The following is a 25,614-nucleotide window of genomic DNA, read 5'->3' as shown; positions in this document are numbered from 1 at the left end:
TCATGTCAGTAGTGTTCATGTCTGTAGTGTTCATGTCAGTAGTGTTCATGTCAGTAGTGTTCATGTCTGTAGTGTTCATGTCAGTAGTGTTAATGTCAGTAGTGTTCATGTCTGTAGTGTTCATGTCAGTAGTGTTCATGTCTGTAGTGTTCATGTCAGTAGTGTTAATGTCAGTAGTGTTAATGTCTGTAGTGTTAATGTCAGTAGTGTTCATGTCAGTAGTGTTCATGTCAGTAGTGTTAATGTCTGTAGTGTTAATGACAGTAGTGTTAATGTCAGTAGTGTTCATGTCAGTAGTGTTCATGTCAGTAGTGTTAATGTCTGTAGTGTTAATGACAGTAGTGATCATGACAGTAGTGATCATGTCAGTAGTGTTAATGTCAGTAGTGTTAATGTCAGTAGTGTTCATGTCAGTAGTGTTAATGTCTGTAGTGTTCATGTCAGTAGTGATCATGTCTGTAGTGTTCATGTCAGTAGTGATCATGTCAGTAGTGTTCATGTCAGTAGTGTTAATGACAGTAGTGATCATGTCAGTAGTGTTCATGTCAGTAGTGTTCATGTCAGTAGTGTTCATGTCAGTAGTGTTCATGTCAGTAGTGTTCATGTCAGTAGTGTTCATGTCTGTAGTGTTCATGTCTGTAGTGTTCCTGTGGGTGTTTACAGCCTCTTCGTACACACTTGACAGCGACTGATCAAACCTCCTGGAAACTCTCCTTTCACAGTCTGAGGCTTCGGCTTACTGTGGGGCGAGAGACACACACATGTTAGAGGAGAGAGAGGGAGTTTACACAACACATCATCTCTACCAAGTTTAAACAGACGGCACTGCCCCCTGCTGGTGCTTAAAAAAGTATCGTACCTGAACATGTGATCAACACGTATCGTACCTGAACATGTGATCAACAGGTATCGTACCTGAACATGTGATCATCAGGTATCGTACCTGAACATGTGATCAACACGTATCGTACCTGAACATGTGATTTGACACGTATCGTACCTGAACATGTGATCAACACGTATCGTACCTGAACATGTGATCAACAGGTATCATACCTGAACATGTGATCAACAGGTATCGTACATGAACATGTGATCAACACGTATCGTACCTGAACATGTGATCAACAGGTATCGTACCTGAACATGTGATCAACAGGTATCGTACATGAACATGTGATTTGACACGTATCGTACCTGAACATGTGATCAACAGGTATCGTACCTGAACATGTGATCAACATGTATCGTACCTGAACATGTGATTGGACACGTCTCGTACCTGAACATGTGATCAACAGGTATCGTACCTGAACATGTGATTGGACACGTCTCGTACCTGAACATGTGATCAACACGTATCGTACCTGAACATGTGATGAACACATCTCGTACCTGAACATGTGATCAACAGGTATCGTACCTGAACATGTGATCAACAGGTATCGTACCTGAACATGTGATCATCAGGTATCGTACCTGAACATGTGATCAACACGTATCGTACCTGAACATGTGATTTGACACGTATCGTACCTGAACATGTGATCAACACGTATCGTACCTGAACATGTGATCAACAGGTATCGTACCTGAACATGTGATCAACAGGTATCGTACATGAACATGTGATCAACACGTATCGTACCTGAACATGTGATCAACAGGTATCGTACCTGAACATGTGATCAACAGGTATCGTACATGAACATGTGATTTGACACGTATCGTACCTGAACATGTGATCAACAGGTATCGTACCTGAACATGTGATCAACATGTATCGTACCTGAACATGTGATTGGACACGTCTCGTACCTGAACATGTGATCAACAGGTATCGTACCTGAACATGTGATTGGACACGTCTCGTACCTGAACATGTGATCAACACGTATCGTACCTGAACATGTGATGAACACATCTCGTACCTGAACATGTGATCAACAGGTATCGTACCTGAACATGTGATCAACAGGTATCGTACCTGAACATGTGATCAACACGTATCGTACCTGAACATGTGATTGGACACGTCTCGTACCTGAACATGTGATCAACACATATCGTACCTGAACATGTGATCAACACGTATCGTACCTGAACATGTGATTTGACACGTATCGTACCTGAACATGTGATCAACACGTATCGTACCTGAACATGTGATCAACATGTATCGTACCTGAACATGTGATCAACAGGTATTGTACCTGAACATGTGATTTGACACGTATCGTACCTGAACATGTGATCAACAGGTATCGTACCTGAACATGTGATCAACACGTATAGTACCTGAACATGTGATTTGACACGTATCGTACCTGAACATGTGATCAACACGTATCGTACCTGAACATGTGATCAACACGTATCCTACCTGAACATGTGATCAACAGGTATCGTACCTGAACATGTGATTTGACACGTATCGTACCTGAACATGTGATCCACACGTATCGTACCTGAACATGTGATTGGACACGTCTCGTACCTGAACATGTGATCAACACGTATCGTACCTGAACATGTGATTTGACACATATCGTACCTGAACATGTGATCAAAATGTATCGTACCTGAACATGTGATCAACAGGTATCGTACCTGAACATGTGATTTGACACGTATCGTACCTGAACATGTGATCAACAGGTATCGTACCTGAACATGTGATCAACACGTATCGTACCTGAACATGTGATTTGACACGTATCGTACCTGAACATGTGATCAACACGTATCGTACCTGAACATGTGATCAACAGGTATCGTACCTGAACATGTGATCAACACGTATCGTACCTGAACATGTGATCAACATGTATCGTACCTGAACATGTGATCAACACGTATCGTACCTGAACATGTGATCAACATGTATCGTAAATGAACATGTGATCAACACGTATCGTACCTGAACATGTGATCAACACGTATCGTACCTGAACATGTGATTTGACACGTATCGTACCTGAACATGTGATCAACACGTATTCTACCTGAACATGTGATCAACACGTATCGTACCTGAACATGTGATCAACACGTATCGTACCTGAACATGTGATCAACACGTATCCTACCTGAACATGTGATCAACACGTATCGTACCTGAACATGTGATTTGACACGTATCGTACCTGAACATGTGATTTGACATTATCGTACCTGAACATGTGATCAACACGTATCGTACCTGAACATGTGATCAACACGTATCGTACCTGAACATGTGATTTGACACGTCTCGTACCTGAACATGTGATCAACAGGTATCGTACCTGAACATGTGATTGGACACGTATCGTACCTGAACATGTGATCAACACGTATCGTACCTGAACATGTGATTTGACACGTATCGTACCTGAACATGTGATTTGACACGTATCGTACCTGAACATGTGATCAACACGTATCGTACCTGAACATGTGATCAACAGGTATCGTACCTGAACATGTGATCAACACGTATCGTACCTGAACATGTGATCAACACGTATCGTACCTGAACATGTGATTTGACACGTATCGTACCTGAACATGTGATCAACACGTATCGTACCTGAACATGTGATCAACACGTATCGTACCTGAACATGTGATCAACACGTATCGTACCTGAACATGTGATCAACACGTATCGTACCTGAACATGTGATCAACACGTATCGTAAATGAACATGTGATTTGACACGTATCGTACCTGAACATGTGATCAACACGTATCGTACCTGAACATGTGATTTGACACGTATCGTACCTGAACATGTGATCAACACGTATCCTACCTGAACATGTGATCAACACGTATCGTACCTGAACATGTGATCAACACGTATCGTACCTGAACATGTCTCTGGGGTTGAGCGCAGCCAGCCAGTAGCTGTAGGAGTCGGTGTAGTAGTTGCAGGTTCCTCGGCCGTGACACTCGATGAAGGGAATCTTCCTGAAGTTCTCCAGACAGGATCCAGGTGAGGCCAGGGGCTGACCTGACCCCTCCGCCCCCACACCTGTTTCCTGGAGACCAACAATAACAGCAGAAAGGTCAAAGGTCAAAGCAGCAGCTAGCAATGAGGTGAACCCTGTGACTCAGTCAAACATTTGAATCTCACCATCACGAAGGAGAATCCAAACCAGAGAGGATCCCAGCCCGAGGGACAGTCTGGGACCAAACTGGTCTGACTGTGGATAGCGATCACGTTAGCTCGGGCCTCACATACAGTGCACCTGTGACACATGAAACACACAGTACACGTGATACACATGACACAGACCTACAGTACACCTTTGTGTGTGTGTGTGTGTGTGTGTGTGTGTGTGTGTGTGTGTGTGTGTGTGTGCGTGTGTGTTTTACCGGCTGATGTAACTCTCCAGAAGTTGCCCAGAGATAAATGGGACGCTGCCTGGCAGTGTTTCGTTGGTGGAGAGCCAATAGGAGTAATCGTTGCGTGAGGCGTAGCGACAGGTGCTGTCGGTGTTACAGAACAAGAAGGGCATGGTGGTGAAGAGAGGGAGACAACTGCCTAACGTACCTGCAGACAGAGAGAGAGAGAGAGAGAGAGAGAGGGAGAGAGGGAGAGAGAGAGAGAGAGAGGGAACGTTTAAGAGCGTTCGGTGATCTATGATCTCCGTAACAACGATGCTAGCTCCTGAAGTAAAGAGAACTCCTGTTACCCAGGTCTTGTCCGTGAGCTCGGTTGTTTCCGTTGATGAACAGCAGTGAGTATCCACTGTACACCTCACTGGACCCTGCAGGGCATGATGGGACAAAGAGGTTTTGGCTGTGTCTGGTGAACAGGAAGCCGTCCTTCTCTGTCGTGTCCCCACAGGGACCCCGCAGACCTGGAATACCTTTAGCACCGACCAGACCTCGTTGACCTGCAACACCTGTCGTCATAGAGACAGATCTGGAATCAACTGCTGGTTTAGATCGAGGAAAACAAACTACAGCACATTTCAAAGTTCTCAGAGTCTAGATGGTTCAACAACCTGGTCTCTGGATGTGGACCTGGTCTATGGACTTGAACCTGGCCTCATGATGTGAACCTTGTCTCTGGATGCGGACCTGATCTCTGGATGGGAACATGGTCTCTGGATGTGGACCTGGTGTCTGGATGTGGTCATGGTGTCTGAACTTGAACCTGGTCTCATGATGAGAACCTTGTCTTTGGATGTGGACCTTGTTTCTGGACATGGACCTGGTCCCTGGACTTGAACCTGTCTTATGATGTGAACCTTGTCTTTGGATGTGGACCTGGTTTCTGGATGTGGACCTGGTCGTGGTCCTGGTCCCTGGACTTGAACCTATCTTATGATGTGAACCTTGTCTTTGGATGTGGACCTGGTCTGGGCTGACAGATAATCAGATTTGGTACCTTTCAGTCCCTGGAATCCTCTGCCTCCCTGATCCCCTTTCAGTCCAGGATGACCTCCTGATCCTTGGTTACCCGCTTGCCCTTCACTCCCCTTCACACCTGCAGCCACGAAACACAGCTTTAAAATGAAAATCCCACTGTTTGTATGTAAAACTGCATCTGCTCCTCTCAGACCTGAAGCCTAAAACATATTTACACACTCACCTGGGATTCCTTGTCTCCCACGAGCCCCTGGGGGTCCCTTTTGTCCTTGGCGGCCCTGATCTCCAGTCAAGCCTTCGTCTCCTAGAACTAGGTCCACCTCCCTGGATACATCCTTCCCCCTTGTTCCTGCAGGGGGCAGTATTCAGTAGTGAGCAGTGCACTGTTAATTTCTGTGTCAGACCAGCCGTAAAGTGTCCGGCTGCTGTGATTGGACAGTTCGCTGTGTGATGTAACTGTATACCTCTCCTCCCAGTTGGTCCTGGGGGTCCTTGTGACCCGGTGTTACCTGGTGGTCCCTCGTCTCCCTTCAGACCTGAAACACACAGGGAGCCCAGGGGAAGCTCGTTACAGTCAAACAGGAAGCTTCACTTCAGAGTCCCACAGAACAACTAGAGTAACAGGAACACTGGTCACTTGACTGGACTTCTTACCCACAGGTCCTGTGACACCAGTTTCTCCAGTCCCGCCTTTGTGTCCAGGTGGTCCCAGGGGTCCTTCTCCCCCCTGTCAACGACAAACATACTAGATGATGATTTCATCTAGGAGAGGCGACTCAGTTCAAACCCAGCATGAGTTCCTCCAAAGATGGAAAAATACAGCAGAATGTCGTCTGCATACAGAGATCACAATGTAGTTGTAAAAAGTATCTTAACATTAATTTATCATAGATGAACTAATCAATATATACACTAGTCACCAAAAAGATCAACTGAACCTTTGTGGTCAAATTTAGTTGAAAGTCAGAATGATTTATGTTTAAATATTTCTTATTTGCTTATTTCATCCAAAGACTTGACTCAGTTCAGCACCGCCTCTCTGTTTGGGATTTGAGATTAACTGGATGCTAAATTCAATTTCTCAATCTATGTAACTATGGGATAAACTGACCGGCTTTCCTCTTGGCCCAGGGTCGCCAAGGTAACCAGGGGATCCTGGGCCACCAGTTGCTCCCTTAGCTCCCATCTCTCCTTTATTACCAGGACCTGGAGGACCAGGAGGACCCTGACAGCCGGAGGGACCTACAAGTACAGAGACCATTAGAGACATGATGTTCAGAAACCTACAGAGTTTGCATCGCTGCTGGGATTCATCGAGAGCTCCCTCAAACTGTCACAAGTGATTTAAACCTCACCTTTCCTTTAAGTGCTAAAAGAAAATCAGGATCAAACGTTCTAGAGAACCTACTAAAAGGACTCAATGTGCCTATTTACCCTTTGGCCCTTGTGCTCCAGAGACTCCGTCTTCTCCACTTAGTCCTGCAATGCAGATTCCTTCCCGTCCAGGATAGCCGGGAAGACCAGGGGGTCCAGGGGGACCAGGACAACCCGGATTTCCCCCAGGACCACTGGAACCAGCAGGGCCACACGGACCTGGAGGGCCCTTCTCTCCAAATGAGCCTGAGGAGATGGAGCATGTGGCGTGTGTTATATTTCTTCCTCTTTAGCTCTATTGAAGCTAAACTCATGATCAGAGGTGAGGACTCACCAAGTGGACCTTTCCCTCCTTCTGGGCCCCGGGGTCCAGTTCCAGGAGCTGGGGAAAGAATACTGGTCAAGGCTGTTCACAACAACTCTTGGCAATTGACTTATTTTGTGCATGTAAATGTTTTGACTATTCAAACCAGATCCAGTTTCATCCAATCTGGCCTCCTACCTCCCATGGCTCCTTTCTCTCCTGGAGGCCCAGGTATCCCATCTTGTCCCTGGTTCCCTCTCGGACCAGCCGGACCAGGATCTCCAGGAGCCCCCTTGTTACCTAAGAAATGTTGTTACACCAGCCTGTTCTATCCACTCAGTCGAAAAGACGCAGAGGACGAGCACTACTGCCACCGAATGGCTTTAATAACTGTGTATCACTGGTTTATTACCTGAAAGACCGCAAGGTCCTGGTGGGCCAGTTGTCCCTGAAGAACCATCATTACCCTTCTCACCAAGAGATCCAGGAGGACCTGTGACAGACAGACAGACAGACAGACAGACAGACAGACAGACAGACAGACAGACAGACAGACAGACAGACAGACAGACAGACAGACAGACAGACAGACAGACAGACAGACAGACAGACAGACAGACAGACAGACAGACAGACAGACAGACAGACAGACAGACAGACAGACAGACAGACAGACAGACAGACAGACAGACAGACAGACAGACAGACTTAGCATAGCTTAGCATAGATGTTCATTTAGTCAAGTTTCCAGCCAAAGTTTAAACAAATATGATAACATTTCCGGACAACAAAGAAACGGTGATGTTAAGGTGTCTTGTGTTCATGTGAGTAATGTTCCAGTGTCTTCAGTTTTCATCTCTTCATGTTTCGTGGGTGAAGAGTTCAGTGTCCAGCTGCTACTCCTTCATATCGGAAGGAGACAGTTGAGATGGTTCGGTTATTTGGTCGGGACTCGCCTGGACGACTTCCACTGGAGGTTTTCTGGGCACGTCCAGGAGGGATTAGGTTGGATGGATGGATGGATGGATGGATTGATGGATGGATGGATTAAATAAAAGTCCATCTTTTGAATTTATGCTAAAATCACTTTATTTGAACCTTTTTATTTCCATACAACAGAACACAGATGGACCACAGACTGTTTAATCTTTGATAAATGTATAAACAGTATCGAATCATACCTCTGCATCCCGGGGGCCCAGTGTCTCCTTTAGGGCCACAGGGGCCACAGACTCCTGGAAGACCAAAGTTCCCAGAGTCTCCTGGTTTCCCCTTTGTTCCTAATAGTCCTGGACACCCTGAATTCCCCTGTGAGGGACACAGAGCCAGAAAGACACTCAAACACATCTCTAGTCAAATACTAAACTAAACACATCAAATTCATAAATATGTATTTATGTATAATGGAAATGGAAAAACTCTCAATTTAAAGGTTATTGATTTAAAAAACTACATTTGGCTTGAATCAGCATGAGTTCCTGAGAGATGGAAAAGGTCAAAGAACAAGAAGAAGCAAGAACAGGACCCGGGCAGACTTAAAGCAAAGGAAGAAGGCTGCGATACCTTCTCTCCAGGACATCCTTTAGATCCAGGTCCAGGTGGACTCGGTTCTCCTTTATAACCTTTAGGACCTCCTGATCCTGGTTGTCCATCTGGGCCAGATTCTCCACATGGGCCTGTGGAACCTTTCTCACCTTGAAATCCTGCACAAAGCGAATCAGAAGATCACAGAAAAGCAGAAACCTGACGAGACTGTAAGATCTTCTGATGTTGGTCTTTTCAACATGCAGTGAGTCGTGGGGGGGGGGTGACAAGGTTACCTGGCCTCCCCATCTCCCCTGGGTTACCAGGAAGACCCCTGGGACCAGGAGGAACCGTCTGTCCATCTCTGCCAGGGTCGCCAGGAAGGCCTGAACCACAGACACAACCATTTTGTTTGTTTTAGTTTAAGACTAAATCATAAACAACATGGGTTCAATATTCACTTAACAATGATCCAAACCCTGCACCTTCTGGTCCGGCCTCTCCAGGGGCACCGCTGCTGGCGTCCGGGCCCTGAGGTCCAGAGAGGCCCCTCCCTCCTTTACTACCAGTGATCCCTGTGGGCCCTGCAGGTGAGACAGGAAGCAGACAGACAGGTCACACAGGCTGTGAGACTGAACCGCTCATGACTACTGCACAGTGACCAGATTACATATACAATGTTTATAGAAAACAGAACCTGGATCTCCAGCGTCTCCCGGGTCTCCATGTGTCTCAACAGAGGTCTGCAGTCCTTTAGGTCCGGTCTGCCCTCTGTCCCCCTGAGGCCCTGGAGGCCCCTGAGAACCCCTGACCCCGTCCACTCCCATCTGACCTGAGACACAGAGAGACAGTTAAAGTCAGACACAACTGACTGATTGAGCGATTGATTGATTGATTGATTGATTGATTGATTGATTGATTGATTGATTGATTGATTGATTGATTGATTGATGAGTGATTACACCTTGTGGTCCTGGTCGCCCCGTATCTCCTGGTTTCCCATCATCCCCTATAGGCCCAAGAAGTCCTGGAGGACCCGTGTCCCCTCTAGTACCTGTAACACACATATATTGTAGGTTGTTGATCCCATACGTTCAGCTGCTGCCATCTTTCGTTTCACATGTTTCAACAGAACAACTCGTTCATTCTGTCGTCCCTGTTCATTTAGAATCAGCATAGGGCCAAATCATAAAACCGTTTATAATAGAGAAACCAGCAGTTCCCACAATGAGCAGAACTTTGTGACTGTGGAGGAAAAACTCCCTCATTCACAGAAAGAAGGGAGAGAAGAGAAAGAGGTCGTGGGGAGAGGGAGGGAGAGAGAGAGACCAGCAGCATCAGGTATCAGCTCTGACTTTAATGTGTTCACAGTTTTATCAAATAAACACAGAATGTAATAGAATGTCTCTCCAGGATCAGTTAATCATAGTAAATTCAAATGTAATTAAAAAATGGTCAGACAGAATCAGGTTTTGGGGAAATATCAGAACAAAATCAAGGGTGTGATTTCAGCAGTGAGTGGGTCTCTTCACATGTTGGGTGAAACCAGTTGAGTCTGTTATTGAGTTGAACCTCACCTGGGCTTCCTGGCTCCCCATTGGTCCCACTCAGGCCTTCCAGTCCGATACCTCCTATTGGTCCTTGAGGTCCATCGAGCCCTGGAGTCCCGCATGCCCCCCGAGGCCCCAGGGGTCCCACACCCGGCCGCCCAGGGTCACCCTGTAACCCCTTTGAGCCTCTGGCCCCTGGGGAGCAGAACATCTGTTAGACTGAGACACAAGTGGGTTCTTCTTTCACTAAATTCTACAAAGAAACGTTGGGGCTACTTCCTGAGTGAACTACCTGTGAATCCGATGACACCCATCTGTCCTTCCTCTCCATCAGGTCCAGGATCTCCTTCCTTACAGGGTCCAACAAAACCAAAGGCACCAGGTTCACCATCCGGACCACAACGACCTGAGAGAGACTCAGGTGAAGGTGATATTGTCTCTACATGGAAACTTGAGCCTACGAGAGATGTCAGTTCTCATGGAATTCATTTTATTGTTCATCATAACCTAAAATGAGCTACCATTGGGTCCTGGTGGGGCATCCTGTCCCGGAGGTCCTGGAACTCCATTGATTCCCTGGGGTCCGGGTTCTCCTCGGGAGCCCACAGAGCCATCATCTCCCTGAGGGCCTGGCTGACCCTGCTGTCCTGGGAACCCAGCAGCTCTGTCCCCCTGTGAGCACAGAAACAGGTTTACAACTCACAGAGACTCGGGTCTGACAGAGGACGTGGGAGGGGCTTCTTCTTCTTCAGTCCACTTACACATCAAGGACAAGGGACACCATCCTTTCAGTGGTAATGAAGTCTGAAGCCTCATCACCACTTCCTCTGAGAAATGATGCTAAAATGTCTCTGATACAAACGCTGCTATCTTGCACATTGTTATTCTGAGTCTCAGACGTTATCGACCTCAATCTGAAACCTTGGACATGGTTTAGGTTTGGTCCACACTACCTTCGGCCCCGGCACCCCCGGTGGACCAGATGGTCCCGCACGGCCCTTGATTCCAAAACTCGATAAGCCTGGATCACCTGAAGGTCCCTTCACTCCTGCGGTCAGACAAAATTAAATATGCATTATTGCTATTTTTCATCAGCCGACTGGTTTCTTCAGTATGGTTCCTACACTGACCTTTCACCCCTGGGAACCCTGGGGGCCCCTGCACAGAAAACCCACTGTCTCCTTCTTCCCCCTTTGGACCAGCAGGTCCAGGATCACCTGGAGCTCCCGTCACACCTGTGAGATGAACATGAACAGATGAATGATGCAGTTTGACTTTTGCATATTTCAAATAAAGAGCTGGCTGCTGGGGCCCGGCTCTGGGGCCCTGAGCGGTTACATGGTTAGTGGGACCAGTGACTTATATAAGTAGATTCTAACGGATTGTTTAGTTTTGATATTAAAAGCCGATCCGCCAGGTGAACCGGTCTCACCTTCAGGTCCTGGATTTCCTGATAAACCTTTCTCTCCTTTCTGTCCTGGATCCCCTGGAGAAGTCTTGATTTCACTTGGAGAACCTTTTTCACCTGAAACAGACGGACGGTCGGACAGAGAGAGAGAGAGAGAGAGAGAGAGAGAGAGAGAGAGAGAGACGTAGTTCAGGGCCTGGGCAATCAAGATGACTCTCTCACCAGGACTCTCTCACCTGGAATCTCTCACCTGGACTCTCTCATCTGGTCTCTCTCACCAGACTCTCTCACCTGGACTCTCTCATCTGGACTCTCTCACCTGGACTCTCTCACCTGGACTCTCTCACCTGGACTCTCTCACCTGGACTCTCTCACCAGGACTCTCTCACCAGGACTCTCTCACCTGGACTCTCTCACCAGGACTCTCTCACCTGGACTCTCTCACCTGGACTCTCTCACCAGGACTCTCTCACCTGGACTCTCTCACCAGGACTCTCTCACCTGGACTCTCTCACCAGGACTCTCTCACCTGGACTCTCTCACCTGGACTCTCTCACCAGGACTCTCTCACGTGGACTCTCTCACCTGGACTCTCTCACCTGGACTCTCTCACCTGGACTCTCTCACCTGGACTCTCTCACCTGGACTCTCTCACCAGGACTCTCTCACCTGGACTCTCTCACCTGGACTCTCTCACCAGGACTCTCTCACCTGGACTCTCTCACCAGGACTCTCTCACCTGGACTCTCTCACCAGGACTCTCTCACCAGGACTCTCTCACCTGGACTCTCTCACCTGGACTCTCTCACCTGGACTCTCTCACCTGGACTCTCTCACCTGGACTCTCTCATCTGGACTCTCTCACCTGGACTCTCTCACCTGGACTCTCTCACCTGGACTCTCTCACCAGGACTCTCTCATCTGGACTCTCTCACCAGGACTCTCTCACCAGGACTCTCTCACCAGGACTCTCTCACCAGGACTCTCTCACAAGGACTCTCTCACCAGGACTCTCTCACCAGGACTCTCTCACCAGGACTCTCTCACCAGGACTCTCTCACCTGGACTCTCTCACCAGGACTCTCTCACCTGGACTCTCTCACCTGGACTCTCTCACCTGGACGGACTCACCTTGTTTTCCAGGACTCTCTCACCAGGACTCTCTCACCAGGACTCTCTCACCTGGACTCTCTCACCTGGACTCTCTCACCTGGACTCTCTCACCTGGACTCTCTAACCAGGACTCTCTCACCTAGACTCTCTCACCTGGACTCTCTAACCAGGACTCTCTCACCTAGACTCTCTCACCTGGACTCTCTCATCTGGACTCTCTCATCTGGACTCTCTCATCTGGACTCTCTCACCTAGACTCTCTCACCAGGACTCTCTCATCTGGACTCTCTCACCAGGACTCTCTCACCTGGACTCTCTCACCTGGACTCTCTCACCTGGACTCTCTAACCAGGACTCTCTCACCTAGACTCTCTCACCTGGACTCTCTAACCAGGACTCTCTCACCTAGACTCTCTCACCTGGACTCTCTCATCTGGACTCTCTCATCTGGACTCTCTCACAAGGACTCTCTCACCAGGACTCTCTCACCAGGACTCTCTCACCAGGACTCTCTCACCAGGACTCTCTCACCTGGACTCTCTCACCAGGACTCTCTCACCTGGACTCTCTCACCTGGACTCTCTCACCTGGACGGACTCACCTTGTTTTCCAGGACTCTCTCACCAGGACTCTCTCACCAGGACTCTCTCACCTGGACTCTCTCACCTGGACTCTCTCACCTGGACTCTCTCACCTGGACTCTCTAACCAGGACTCTCTCACCTAGACTCTCTCACCTGGACTCTCTAACCAGGACTCTCTCACCTAGACTCTCTCACCTGGACTCTCTCATCTGGACTCTCTCATCTGGACTCTCTCATCTGGACTCTCTCACCTAGACTCTCTCACCAGGACTCTCTCATCTGGACTCTCTCACCAGGACTCTCTCACCTGGACTCTCTCACCTGGACTCTCTCACCTGGACTCTCTAACCAGGACTCTCTCACCTAGACTCTCTCACCTGGACTCTCTAACCAGGACTCTCTCACCTAGACTCTCTCACCTGGACTCTCTCATCTGGACTCTCTCATCTGGACTCTCTCATCTGGACTCTCTCACCTAGACTCTCTCACCAGGACTCTCTCATCTGGACTCTCTCACCAGGACTCTCTCACCTGGACTCTCTCACCAGGACTCTCTCATCTGGACTCTCTCACCAGGACTCTCTCACCTGGACTCTCTCATCTGGACTCTCTCACCTAGACTCTCTCACCAGGACTCTCTCACCTGGACTCTCTCATCTGGACTCTCTCACCTAGACTCTCTCACCAGGACTCTCTCACCAGGACTCTCTCACCTGGACTCTCTCACCTGGACTCTCTCACCTGGACTCTCTCACCTGGACTCTCTCACCAGGACTCTCTCACCAGGACTCTCTCATCTGGACTCTCTCATCTGGACTCTCTCACCAGGACTCTCTCACCTGGACTCTCTCACCAGGACTCTCTCACCTGGACTCTCTCACCTGGACTCTCTCACCAGGACTCTCTCACCAGGACTCTCTCACCTGGACTCTCTCACCTGGACTCTCTCACCAGGACTCTCTCACCAGGACTCTCTCACGTGGACTCTCTCACCAGGACTCTCTCACCTGGACTCTCTCACCTGGACTCTCTCACCAGGACTCTCTCACCAGGACTCTCTCACGTGGACTCTCTCACCTGGACTCTCTCACGTGGACTCTCTCACCTGGACTCTCTCACCAGGACTCTCTCACCTGGACTCTCTCACCTGGACGGACTCACCTTGTTTTCCAGGAGTCCCTCGCTGTCCCAGGACCCCCACGCTGCCTTTGGCTCCTGGAGGTCCTGGAAGGCCGACCCCAGGAGGTCCTGGAGGTCCCCTCTGTCCTGTCAGTCCTCTGGGGCCGCCCCCCCCGAGTGGGCCCCTGTCACCTTTCTGTCCCAGAGGCCCCTGGAGGACAGACACATGGAAACACAGATTTCTGTCTTTGACCTGGTGGCATGTGACTGACCCCCCCCCCCGACCCGAACTGATACTCACAGGGTTTCCTTTCTGTCCCACAACACCTTTTGATCCAGGGACTCCCACAGCTCCGTCTGTCCCCACAAGACCTGATTGTCCTGCCCCCCCACTGGCCCCTTCCTCCCCCTTCCCCCCCACCCTGTGCAGGATCCCTGGCTCACCAGCAGGTCCTGGGGTCCCCGGGTAGCCGGGGAAACCAAAGGGGCCCTGGGGACAGAAGTACGAGTCATCATGTGACTGTCAGCTGCTAACTGTTGCTAAGCTAACTCTCTATCAAATGATATGATATTATATTTAGTGCTGGACTCACCTGTGCACCAGGTGGTCCTCGAACCCCTGCGACCCCTGTGTCACCTTCAGGTCCCGGAGAACCATTCTCACCTGGAACATTAGGACATCACACAGGTGACTTTCATATTTGATATTCTGATATTCACAAATCACAGTTCGTCAATGTGACAATAAACTTTGATTTGATTTGATTTGATTCGTCTCTTAGATGTTAACATCGTCAACAAGAGTCAAACTACAGAGAAACTCTGTGATGAGTGAACAAAGCTCATGTGAGGATCGTCTCCCAGGACACACACAGGTGCTGATGGACCTGAGCACAACAACACAACAACACAACAACACAACAACAGGATTCACTACATGAGAAGAACCAGTTTGTAACCAAACTGTTCTCCGCTGATCAACAGTGACTCGCTGCGGTGCTAGCGCCACCTGCTGGCGCCTGCACAGAAGCACACGTACAGGTGATAGGTTCAAGTACATCAGGACAAAAGGAGCCTTGAACAGATGACGCTGCAATTAAACACAACACTTATAATTATTTTCAAGGATTCAGGTGACAGCCCATTGAGCTTTAGTAAAGGGGCAGATTCACATGCAGGGATTCTTCAGCTTGGTTGTTCTTGTAGTACTTTGATTTTTCAACAGCACCTGAAGGCAGCACAGTCAGGGAGAATACTACAGATTGTCTCGTGATTTTGAACCCTATTTTAATAAACCTGCCCATTTAAGCGATCACATTGGTTGAGGGGTTGAAAGCACATTGATCTGTAGCTAGACAAACTCAGAAAATATATTTTTCATTGCTTTACACAGTCTTTAAGGTATTTATATATAAGTCTGATTGTCTGATAGAGATAAACTGAGCAGCAATGAGTTATTGACAGTAATGTAGAATATGTGAGTCGACATATTGTATATTATACAATTTTATTTAAACATGAGGTCAAAGGTCACTGTGTGGATCACATTATCTAGCCTTCAGATAACCTGACACGTTCTTACCTGTCACCCCGGCTTCACCTGGCTCTCCTGGTCGACCCGGGGGTCCAGGGGATCCGGGAACAACCGGGCAGACGAAGCATGTCTCCCCCTTGTCACCTGTCAATCAATTAATCAGTCACTCAACCAATCAATCATACAAAGCTTCCATCAGAAATCTGAAATTTGAACTGTGAAAGAAGCTGATGTCAGTGGACGACTGCATATCACAGGTTATCACATGACATCATGTCCTGTGATGTCCTCTTAACGTGAAGTCTCACCCATCTGTCCCTCCTCCCCTCTGGTCCCAGGAAGTCCCATCAGGCCTTTCACACCTCCAGCTCCTGGAGGACCGATGTCTCCAGGCAGGAAATCTGAGAGACAGAGGAGAACCTGTCAGTCACGTCCCTCAGACGCTTCTCTACGACAGATTCTGTTCGTCTGAATCTTTCTTCATGAATCTCTTTGTAAAACAGGTTGTTGTCACCTGGTTCTCCTGGTTCTCCTGGTTCTCCTTCAGCTCCTGGAACTCCTGGGACTCCAGTCTCTCCTGGGGATCCAATGATGAGGGGTCCTGGTTCTCCTGTTTCTCCTTTTGGTCCTGTCAACCCCGGCGTCCCCTGGGGGCCCAGAGGCCCAGGAGGAGCCACACCTTACAAGAAGAAGTGACTTCATTTAAAGTAATATTATACCTTTAATGCTAAATATGTTCTCATCCTTATTTTATGTTTACATTTAATTACCAATAATTTAACTATGATGAATTCTGATGATTAATAATATAGATATTTATATGATCAATAACAGTAAGTGAGAGAGAGAGGGATGTGGTGTGTACCTGTCTCTCCCTCCAGTCCAGGGAAGCCAAGGATTCCTAAAACAAATGCAGAGAAGAGGAGGAAGATGACGAAGAAGAGGAGGATGAAGAAAGAAATCACACTGGTACCCCCCCCCCCCCCCAACACATCCGGTGCTTTATGGTCTGTTTGACTCTAAATGATCATAATTCACTAAATGAACATCAGTTGTTTGAAGAAGACTTGAAACTAGAGACTGAAACAGAAACTCCTGAATGTTACTGACGTTATAAAGAGAGAAGAAGAGTCACTTTCTATAGAAGCTACCAGAGGAGTCGCCCCCTGCTGGTCACCACACAGAACACAGGTCTACATCTGTTTTTATGTCTGTGTTTCACACCTGAACTCAGAGTGAACACCTGTGATGACGTCACCTGAGACAGATGTTGACACCAGGTGTTCAAATCAAATTTAAATGTGATTTAAAATGATATAAACTGTTTTAACTCTTAATAATTGACTGTGTGCTACCTCTTTCTCCAGGGGCTCCAGGGGGTCCTCGGGACCCCGGGACACCAGGCTGACCCTTCAGGAACATGTGATTCCAAACCATCTGATCAACACACAAAAGAAGTTTAATCTGAGGATGAACACTCGGCTGATGTGGCAGCTGGAAGGAACCGGACTTCCTGTTGTCAGTGGTGAGATTAAATTTTCAGCCTCATGACCACGAAATTCACTTTTCTTCTGTTGAAGCAGAATAAAACAATAAAATTCAGTTCCCTCAGACTCACCTCCCCTGGAAAACCTGGAGGTCCACGATCACCTGTCTCCCCCTAAAAACACCAAAGTAGAAAATGACAGTTTGAGGTGACACAGCCACGTTTTCCTGAATGAAGTCCAGGTTGGAATCTGACACACGTGTTCCTGAGCTTCAGCCGGTTCTCACCTCGGCTCCTTCGATACCTGGAGGACCGAGGTTCCCACGGTCCCCCGGGTCTCCCTGCAGACACAAACAGGAAGTCAGTCTCTGCCCAGTCTGGAACTCTAAACTAGCATTAGCATAGCATTAATTACCAGATCCCCGAGTTCTCCGACGAGTCCATCTTTTCCCGGTTTACCCTGGAACACAAACAGCAACACGGTTTACCACCTGCTCAGTGACAACTTTACTGTGGGCGGAAGAAATAAATCCAAATCCATTTTAATCATAGATCAATGTTTGTCTCACCAGTGAGCCAAGGTCACCTTGATCACCCTTATCTCCCTTCACCCCTTCTTTCCCAGGAACACCCTGAAGGACGAAGGAAAACGCACACGTCAGTCATGCTAACCGGAGACGGTAGAACATCCGGCTGAAGCTGCTGGTTCGTTCAGAGTCGACTCACATTCAGTCCACGACAGCCGTTCTCACCAACCTCCCCTGGTTCTCCCTGAAATATAAATGCAGACAGATATCAGCGGGAGAGACAGGCAGACATGCGGACACAGAGACAGACATATGAAGACAGACCTTCAGCTCTTTGGGTCCCTCAGCGTACAGTTTGATTCCCTTCTGTCCAGGAATCCCAGAAGGTCCAAGATCACCCTGAAACCAACCACAGCAGATGATGCTAATGAGGACTGTGTTGAAATCGAGGTCATAGACTGTAAATAAAGATGAACGACGCGTTTCCTCCTCCTTCCACTATCTGAGCTCAGCCAATCAGGAGTCAGTCTCATCTGTCAATCATGACGTCTCATTTCATCAATCAGTCATTTCATCAAATATCTGATTCAAACCAAACTGATCAGAAACACTTGAACAAAATGACCTGAACGACAGAAACCATCTTTGAAACACATTTCTTCTTCTTCTTCTTCTCCTTGATCTTCTTCTTCTTCTCTAAACCATTTAGTCAACGACTACTTTGACTTTAAAGTTTGGTCCACGTCCCATCTGCTAACGTGGAGGAGGAGTTATGATGCTGTGTTATATCTTCTCTTTGTGAGGTTAATTGTCGGATGGTAACCAACGTCCAGGTGCATTACAGCCATCTACTGGATCTGCATCCTGGTTTAGATCTTTTGAGCTTGTTGCCTCGGATGTTTTGTTGTATTGTTTTTATTTGTCGTCTTTTTGAGCTCATGGTTGTTTTGAAAAATCCTATATAAATCAAGTTTAGCTTATTAAACAGTGGATGGTGGTAAGGCACCTTGACGTTGGTTACCTGCCGCCAATAAACCGAATTATGAAAGTTATTATCAATGACCCTCTCTGCTGCGAGCCACCAGGGGGCGATCCAGAGGGTTTGGCTTCACTTTAGGGAGCTGTCATGTCGTCCTTCTTAATTCACAGTCAATGATGTGGAGGTTTACTCACCTTCAGTCCTCTGGGACCTGGGATCACCGGACTGGGACCCTCCTGACCCTGAAACACAAACACAGCGTTGTCACGATATAACAAAACTGCTCTCAGATCGGTTCAGCCTCTGGGAACACTGACCTTTTCTCCCTGTAACCCAGGAAACCCCGGACTTCCCTGAAAATAAAAAAACGTAACAGTTTATGTCATTTAGGGGAATTTCTGATGCTTGAAATAAAGTTTGAGCGTCTCAGATTTGAAGCGTACAGGACGTCCAGCGGGTCCTGGTGGTCCTGCGAGTCCGAGTGGACCAAGATCTCCCCTCAGCCCCTGAAACACAAGCAGCCAATCAGAGTCAAGGTTTTAGATTTAAATGTGTTAAGCACCTGGGTCCACAGCAGATATAATTTGTCATGTTAGCGTGATCTTTGTAGTTACTGAGGTCCATCAACTTGTACTATCAGCAACACTGTGCAGGGAAATCTGTTGAAAGGATTCTCCCTCCTTAGATTTGTCTATTTGGAAACTGAGAGAGAATTTGTCTCGTCTGGAAAAAGAAAACGTTGGTCGGCGGCTGACCTGTTCTCCCTCTGGTCCTGGTGGACCTGTTGGTCCCTTAATGTCGGGGGGGACGGGGAAGACGAAGGAGTCGCCCTGAGACCAGAACAAAACAGAGACCATCAGCAACTTCTGTGCGTTCATCACCTCCAACACAAGGATTCAAAACAGAAGGAGCAACGTCGTTTGATGACACAAATTAAACCTTTAAATGTTTTCACAACGGTCTCATTAAACCAGAAGTGGATCTGCACCGGGCTCAGGCGGGTTCTCTTACCTTCGTGCCTCGCTGTCCTGGTTGACCCTGAAACACATTGACGCAGTTAGCTTTAGCTTTAGCTTCTCAGAGCAAATTAGCATAATTGAGCTTCAGCTTGTTTTGACTCGATTCTTCCAGCATCTAATCAGAGAGTAAGACTGACCTGAAAGCCAACAGGTCCTGGAAGTCCAGGGGCTCCTCTGTACCCAACGTCCCCCTGGAACATCAATCAACATATCTGTCAATCAATCAATTCACCACACGCATCATAAATAACACAAGTTTGAACTTTGACCTGATGGAGGGTAGATCATTATTTTACCAGTGAGTTTGCTGTCTAATGTTTTTCTGCGTTCCCTGTAAATATCACACTTGTCCGACTCTGTTTTAGTGAATCCAGGCTGCGTCGCCTCAGATCTGTTCCCAGATAAATTCATCTGCACGTGACTTTTCAGTGAAAGGTTAAGAAGAGAAATCTGCACCAAGATCCAAACGGAACCAGCATCAGAACGCCGTCGCTATCGATCACTCTGATAACCAGGTTAGAATACTGAGTAATGAGAACTTAAATCATATTGTTACTGGGTAACTGTCCTCAATTACCCAGTAGTAGCAGAGGTAACACATGTTTTTTTATACAGATGATACACATGTGTATCTTACTGCCCCCCTCCATGATGGAACAGATTATTTCTGTAGATAAAAGAGATTAAAGAGATTAAAAAGCTTTTTAATACTGAGATGTTACCTTGTGCCAGATATGCTGTGAACATATTATTTCACAAAAATCTTAATAATAAAGGCAACATAAATACCATTCAAATGTCTGTTGTTGATTTTAATTGATCAATTGATCATATTTTGAATAAGACTTCAGATTAGTTGATTCCAGTAAATGTGTCTTCAAGTCCTCTGACACGCGACCTTTGCCCAGCAGGGGTCAAACTACATTCAGTAAAATACGATGACCCAGTGAGCAGGTACGATCTCCACCTTTGTCCCGTTGCATCCTGGGAAACCGGGTTGGCCAAGTGGTCCGTCATGTCCAGGAAGCCCCTGCAAAACAATGATAAGTAACTAAATGTCCAAGGCATTTTATCTGTAACTTTATTTTATTTCATTAAGACAATATTTCAGATTATTACATTTTTTCAACTCCTTTCCAATTCTGTTACAATGATATTTAATTTAAAAAAAGCTTTTAAACATATAACGTTTGGGTCTTTTACCGGAAGTCCTGGAGGTCCTGGAAAACCTGGTTTCCCTGAAAGACCCTGAAGACACAGGGAGACATATGGTGAGTGACTGAGTCTCTCTCTCTCTCTCTCTCTCTCTCTCTCTCTCTCTCTCTCTCTCTCTCTCTCTCTCTCTCTCTCTCTGTTCATCTTTGTATCACTGATTGTCATCAGTCCTACCCGAGAGCCTTTGAGTCCTGGACTTCCTGCTGCTCCATGTTCACCCTGAGGACAAATTAAACATTATAATACTGTATATTAAGCAGGATATATTATTATAGTATAATGATTGAATATGAGTTTGTAAAAGGTTTTCTAAAATTAATCAGGACCAAACAGAGAATTCTGAGGAAAAACTAGTGAGATAATAACAACGACAGAAACAATGACAAATTAATAACAAAAATAATGACAATAATCGGTGGTTACCTTCTCTCCTGGTGACCCCTGGTGACCTTCGTTTCCAGGGTAACCAACCAGTCCAGGAAGTCCAAGTTCTCCAAGGTGACCATGTTCACCCTGTAAGACACAGGAGGAGATGAGGTGTGAACAGATCCTGTGTCAGTTCACCTGCCGTCCACAGAGGGGCAGTATAGTCCCGTCCGCCCAGGTGGGTTCAGGTGTGTGACCCTGGCTTTGATCCCTGGCTTTGATCTCTGAGCTTCAGCGGAGAGGAACCAGCCTTTCTTCTCCTGCTGAGCCTCACAGGGTTCACACCAGGGTGGTCTCACACCTGAGCCACTTCAGACCACTTCAAGATTCAAGAGTTTTATTATCAGATGCACAACAATAACATGAAGCAGTCGCTGGCTCTCTTCTAGCCTGAGGCCTTCACGCTCACCTTTTGACCTTTGACCCCGTCACAGTGACACAACGATTTCCCACTGCAGTGACACACCTGGAGAGACGAGGAAACACACACACACACAGACTTAAGAAATGAATTAAAAATGTGTAAAAATGTTCCAACACGATCAGCTGTTCTCTGAGGCCCCTTCACGTCATCACGTATTAATCACATCAGACACAGAGTGTGTGAATTCAAACCGCCTGTTGGTGGCGCTGCTGCAGGAGTCTGGTCCAGACTGATGTCACACAACAGCTGCATTGTTGTCGTTGAACATGTTTTTATCTGTGCCACATGTTCCTGAGGATTTAACCCAAACATGTGATTGTGTGGAGCAGCTGTGATAAGCAGACAGACAGGAACACGTCTTATCTCCATTCCTGTCTCACCTCCACACGGGAGACGCCGTGATGGCGGGAGACGCCTGAACACGTCAAAGTTCACTTTACTTTGATTCAGAGAAATAAAATCTGTTTCCGTCTGCAGCAACAAAATGATCCAAAATCATTATTATTATTATTATTATAACATATCTAATGATAGAAATATTCAAGTATTACTAAAACTATTGTGTATATTGTTTGTTTTTTGCTTTGAGTTTTGTAACAGAGTCAAAGTTAAATTCAAGTCTGAGGTTTGTGTTCAGTTGTAGAGTCGAGCGTGTCATGAGATAATGTACGAGATGTGTGTGTGTGTGTTTCTGTGTGTGAAGTGTGTGTGTATGTGCGTGTCTGTTTCTACATGCGTGTGTGTGTGTGTCTGTGTGCGTGTGCTTGACTGTGTGTGTGTGTCTGTGTGCCTGTCTGTGTGTATTTCTATGTGTGTCTGTCTATGTCTGAGTGTGTGTGTCTGTGTGAGTGTCTGTGTGTATTTCTATGTGTGAGTGTGTGTGTGTATGTGTCTATATGTGTGTGTGTGTGTGTATCTGTGTGTGTGTGTGTCTGTGTGTGTGTGTGTGTGTGTGTGTGTGTGTGTGAGTCTGTGTGTGTGTGTGTGTGTGTGTGTGTGTGTGTGTGTGTGTGTGTGTCTGTGTGTGTGTGTGTCACAGTAATAACAGCAGCTCAGGACAAAGGCTGAGCTCAGATGAACTGAATCAACAGATGAAAGACTCTTCACTCGACTGCAGCAGTTTTCACACAGACTCAGAGTCTTTGATCTCAACAAGCTGCTGAGTAACTGTAACTGAGTAACTGTAACTGAGTAACTGTGACTGAGTAACTGTAACTCTGTAACTGTAACTGAGTAACTGTGACTCAGTAACTGTAACTCAGTAACTGTAACTCTGTAACTGTAACTGAGTAACTGTAACTGAGTAACTGTGACTGAGTAACTGTAACTGAGTAACTGTAACTGAGTAACTGTGACTCAGACTGTAACTGAGTAACTGTGACTCAGTAACTGTAACTGTAACTGAGTAACTGTAACTGAGTAACTGTAACTCAGTACTCCTCCCCCTCAGTCTGTAAACAGACAGGTTTTATTTCCTGTCTGACATTCTTCCTACATTCTTTTCAAGAGGGGGGGGGGGTCTCATGTTGTGACTAGAAGCAGAAGAGACAGGAAACAACAAACAAGAGATGTAAACAAAGTTAACACACGCGACACACACACACACACTCACACACACACACACACACACACTCACACACACACACACACTGCTCTGAACATTTCTACTTCTGTAACAACTTAACAAAAGTGATGCCGCAGTGTCTTCTCTATCGCCCCCTGGTGTCTGAATGCAGTACAGATCATAACTCCTCCTCCTCCTCCATGTTAGCAGACGGGACATGAACCAAACTAAAGAATCTAAGTCGACGTTAAATAAAAGTTTGTAAAGATGTTTCTGTGGTTTCAGTTCTTCTCTCTGATGTTTGTTGAAGTTTCTGATCAGTTTGGTTCGAATCAGTTATTGATGATATGAAAACAGGCGGAGACGTGATGATTGACAGCTGACTCCTGATTGGTTGGGAACGTGTGTGGGCGGGACCTCAATACCACGGCCCCACTCCAGGAGTTAATTAGATCGTCACCACAAGAGGGCAGCGTTTGTATCTGGGATATTTCAGCTTCATTTCTGGAGGAGGGTTAGGTTCTCATACAGAGACAAGAACCGGTTCACGTTCAGGTTCTGGATCCGACTCTGTCAAGTTTCCAATAATTATAAATCCTAGTTACTGGTTATGCTGGTTGATGCTATGGTTAGTTTCCAGCCTCTAAATCAGAGACTTGTGTTACCTGGTCTCGTTTTAGGGTGAAAACTCTGGGGTTGTGTTTTAGTCTGAACAGAAAGTGAGACTTCCTGATTGGTTCTCATCAGTCACATGACTCGACCAGCACTCAGCGAACACTGAAGTGAAGTCGCTGCTCTCAGAAAACTGTTCAAAACTTTCTACAGTTTGTGAAACTTTGCTGTTAAAATAAACTAACTGAACAAACACAAAGTTCACACACATCTGTCTGTTACCATGACAACACACACACACGTTCACACACACGTACACACACACACACGCACACACACACACACGTACACACACACACAAACACACACACACACACACACACACACACACACACACACACACACACACACAGACAGACACACGAACACACACACACACACACACACACACACACACACACACACACACACACACACACACACACAGACAGACACACGTACACACACACACACACACACACACACACACACACACACACGCACACACACACACAGACACACGAACACACACTGAATCATGAATCAAAATCAATATTAATCATTTCAATTAAAATCACCTTCAGATTTTCAGTATGAGCCCAACAGACACTTAATTTAAAATCTAATCACTTTGCAGGTGTGTGTGTGGTTGTGTGTCTGTGTGGTTGTGTGGTTGTGTGTCTGTGTGTGTGTGTGTTTGTCTGACCCTTTGCTCCGGAGCAACGCAGCAGCAGAGCAGGAGAACCAGCAGCAGCAGCGGCACGACGCTCCGCCTCACGCCGCCTGGAGGCTCCATCCCTCCGGACTCACAGCTGCACAGTCGCGGCCTCATCGCTCCACGTCCCTCGGCTCGGGATGGACTGCGCTCCCCGGGGGGGGGGCTGTGCAGTAGCCCGCAACATCCACTACACACACTTCCGGTCTTGCTCTGAAAAATAAAAGCCCCAAAACACGGATCTGTTCAAACTGTTAATGACTCATATTAGTTTAATATATAAGAAAAGGGGAAAGTAATAAATACATTAGTATCTGAAGTACTAAATCATATATTTATTGATTTGTTGCACATAGGAAAATAAAAACAACAGGTTTTAACTCAATAACCTGAGATGGATCATATAAAATATATTTTACTGACAATAACAGTCATAATGTTTGACTTTTACTGAAGTAACGTTTGTGAATACTGTGAATAAATATAGATTGATAAATATAATGATGACATGTTTTTTTAATGTTTTACTTAAATATTTTCAGGTAAATATGATAAAACTCTGATGAAGTCTGACGTAATAATGAACAAGTAACACATCAACACACATGGAACCTTCACAGAGGAACATGAAGAACTTCAGTTCACACCCAAGTTTTACTTTAGTTCAACAATACAATACAAATTTAGACTTGGTTCACATTGAATTATTGATAATACAGTATTCCGTTTTGTTG

The 25,614-nt window shown here is 46.6% G+C and overlaps 1 protein-coding gene across 1 annotated transcript; it reads right to left on the bottom strand.

Annotated features, from left to right (window-relative positions):
* Positions 1-657: 657 nt before the first annotated feature.
* LOC133003057 (collagen alpha-1(IV) chain-like) lies at positions 658-24,997 on the bottom strand. Its single transcript, XM_061072644.1, has 52 exons — positions 24,872-24,997; positions 21,936-21,992; positions 21,665-21,786; positions 21,524-21,613; positions 21,283-21,319; positions 21,089-21,133; positions 20,823-20,915; positions 20,023-20,076; positions 19,878-19,904; positions 19,622-19,747; positions 19,310-19,372; positions 19,184-19,219; positions 19,061-19,108; positions 18,212-18,286; positions 17,930-17,992; positions 17,776-17,820; positions 17,648-17,701; positions 17,493-17,534; positions 17,230-17,311; positions 16,740-16,775; positions 16,389-16,553; positions 16,183-16,275; positions 15,923-16,018; positions 14,934-15,004; positions 14,642-14,830; positions 14,383-14,551; positions 11,550-11,642; positions 11,248-11,352; positions 11,039-11,165; positions 10,639-10,789; positions 10,394-10,523; positions 10,145-10,312; positions 9,532-9,621; positions 9,265-9,399; positions 9,053-9,151; positions 8,864-8,953; positions 8,607-8,746; positions 8,225-8,351; positions 7,242-7,343; positions 7,074-7,135; positions 6,854-6,985; positions 6,477-6,607; positions 6,020-6,092; positions 5,830-5,893; positions 5,589-5,714; positions 5,385-5,483; positions 4,999-5,226; positions 4,684-4,887; positions 4,364-4,541; positions 4,122-4,236; positions 3,854-4,026; positions 658-739 (listed from the first exon to the last, which is right to left on the bottom strand). Exons 1-52 carry the CDS (start codon positions 24,995-24,997, stop codon positions 658-660), a joined length of 5,328 nt encoding a protein of 1,775 aa, XP_060928627.1.
* Between the last annotated feature and the right edge of the window lie 617 nt (positions 24,998-25,614).

Source organism: Limanda limanda, chromosome 6 (genome assembly GCF_963576545.1).
Source record: "Limanda limanda chromosome 6, fLimLim1.1, whole genome shotgun sequence".
NCBI lineage: Eukaryota > Metazoa > Chordata > Actinopteri > Pleuronectiformes > Pleuronectidae > Limanda > Limanda limanda.
This window is presented reverse-complemented; position numbering and strand designations above follow the sequence as displayed.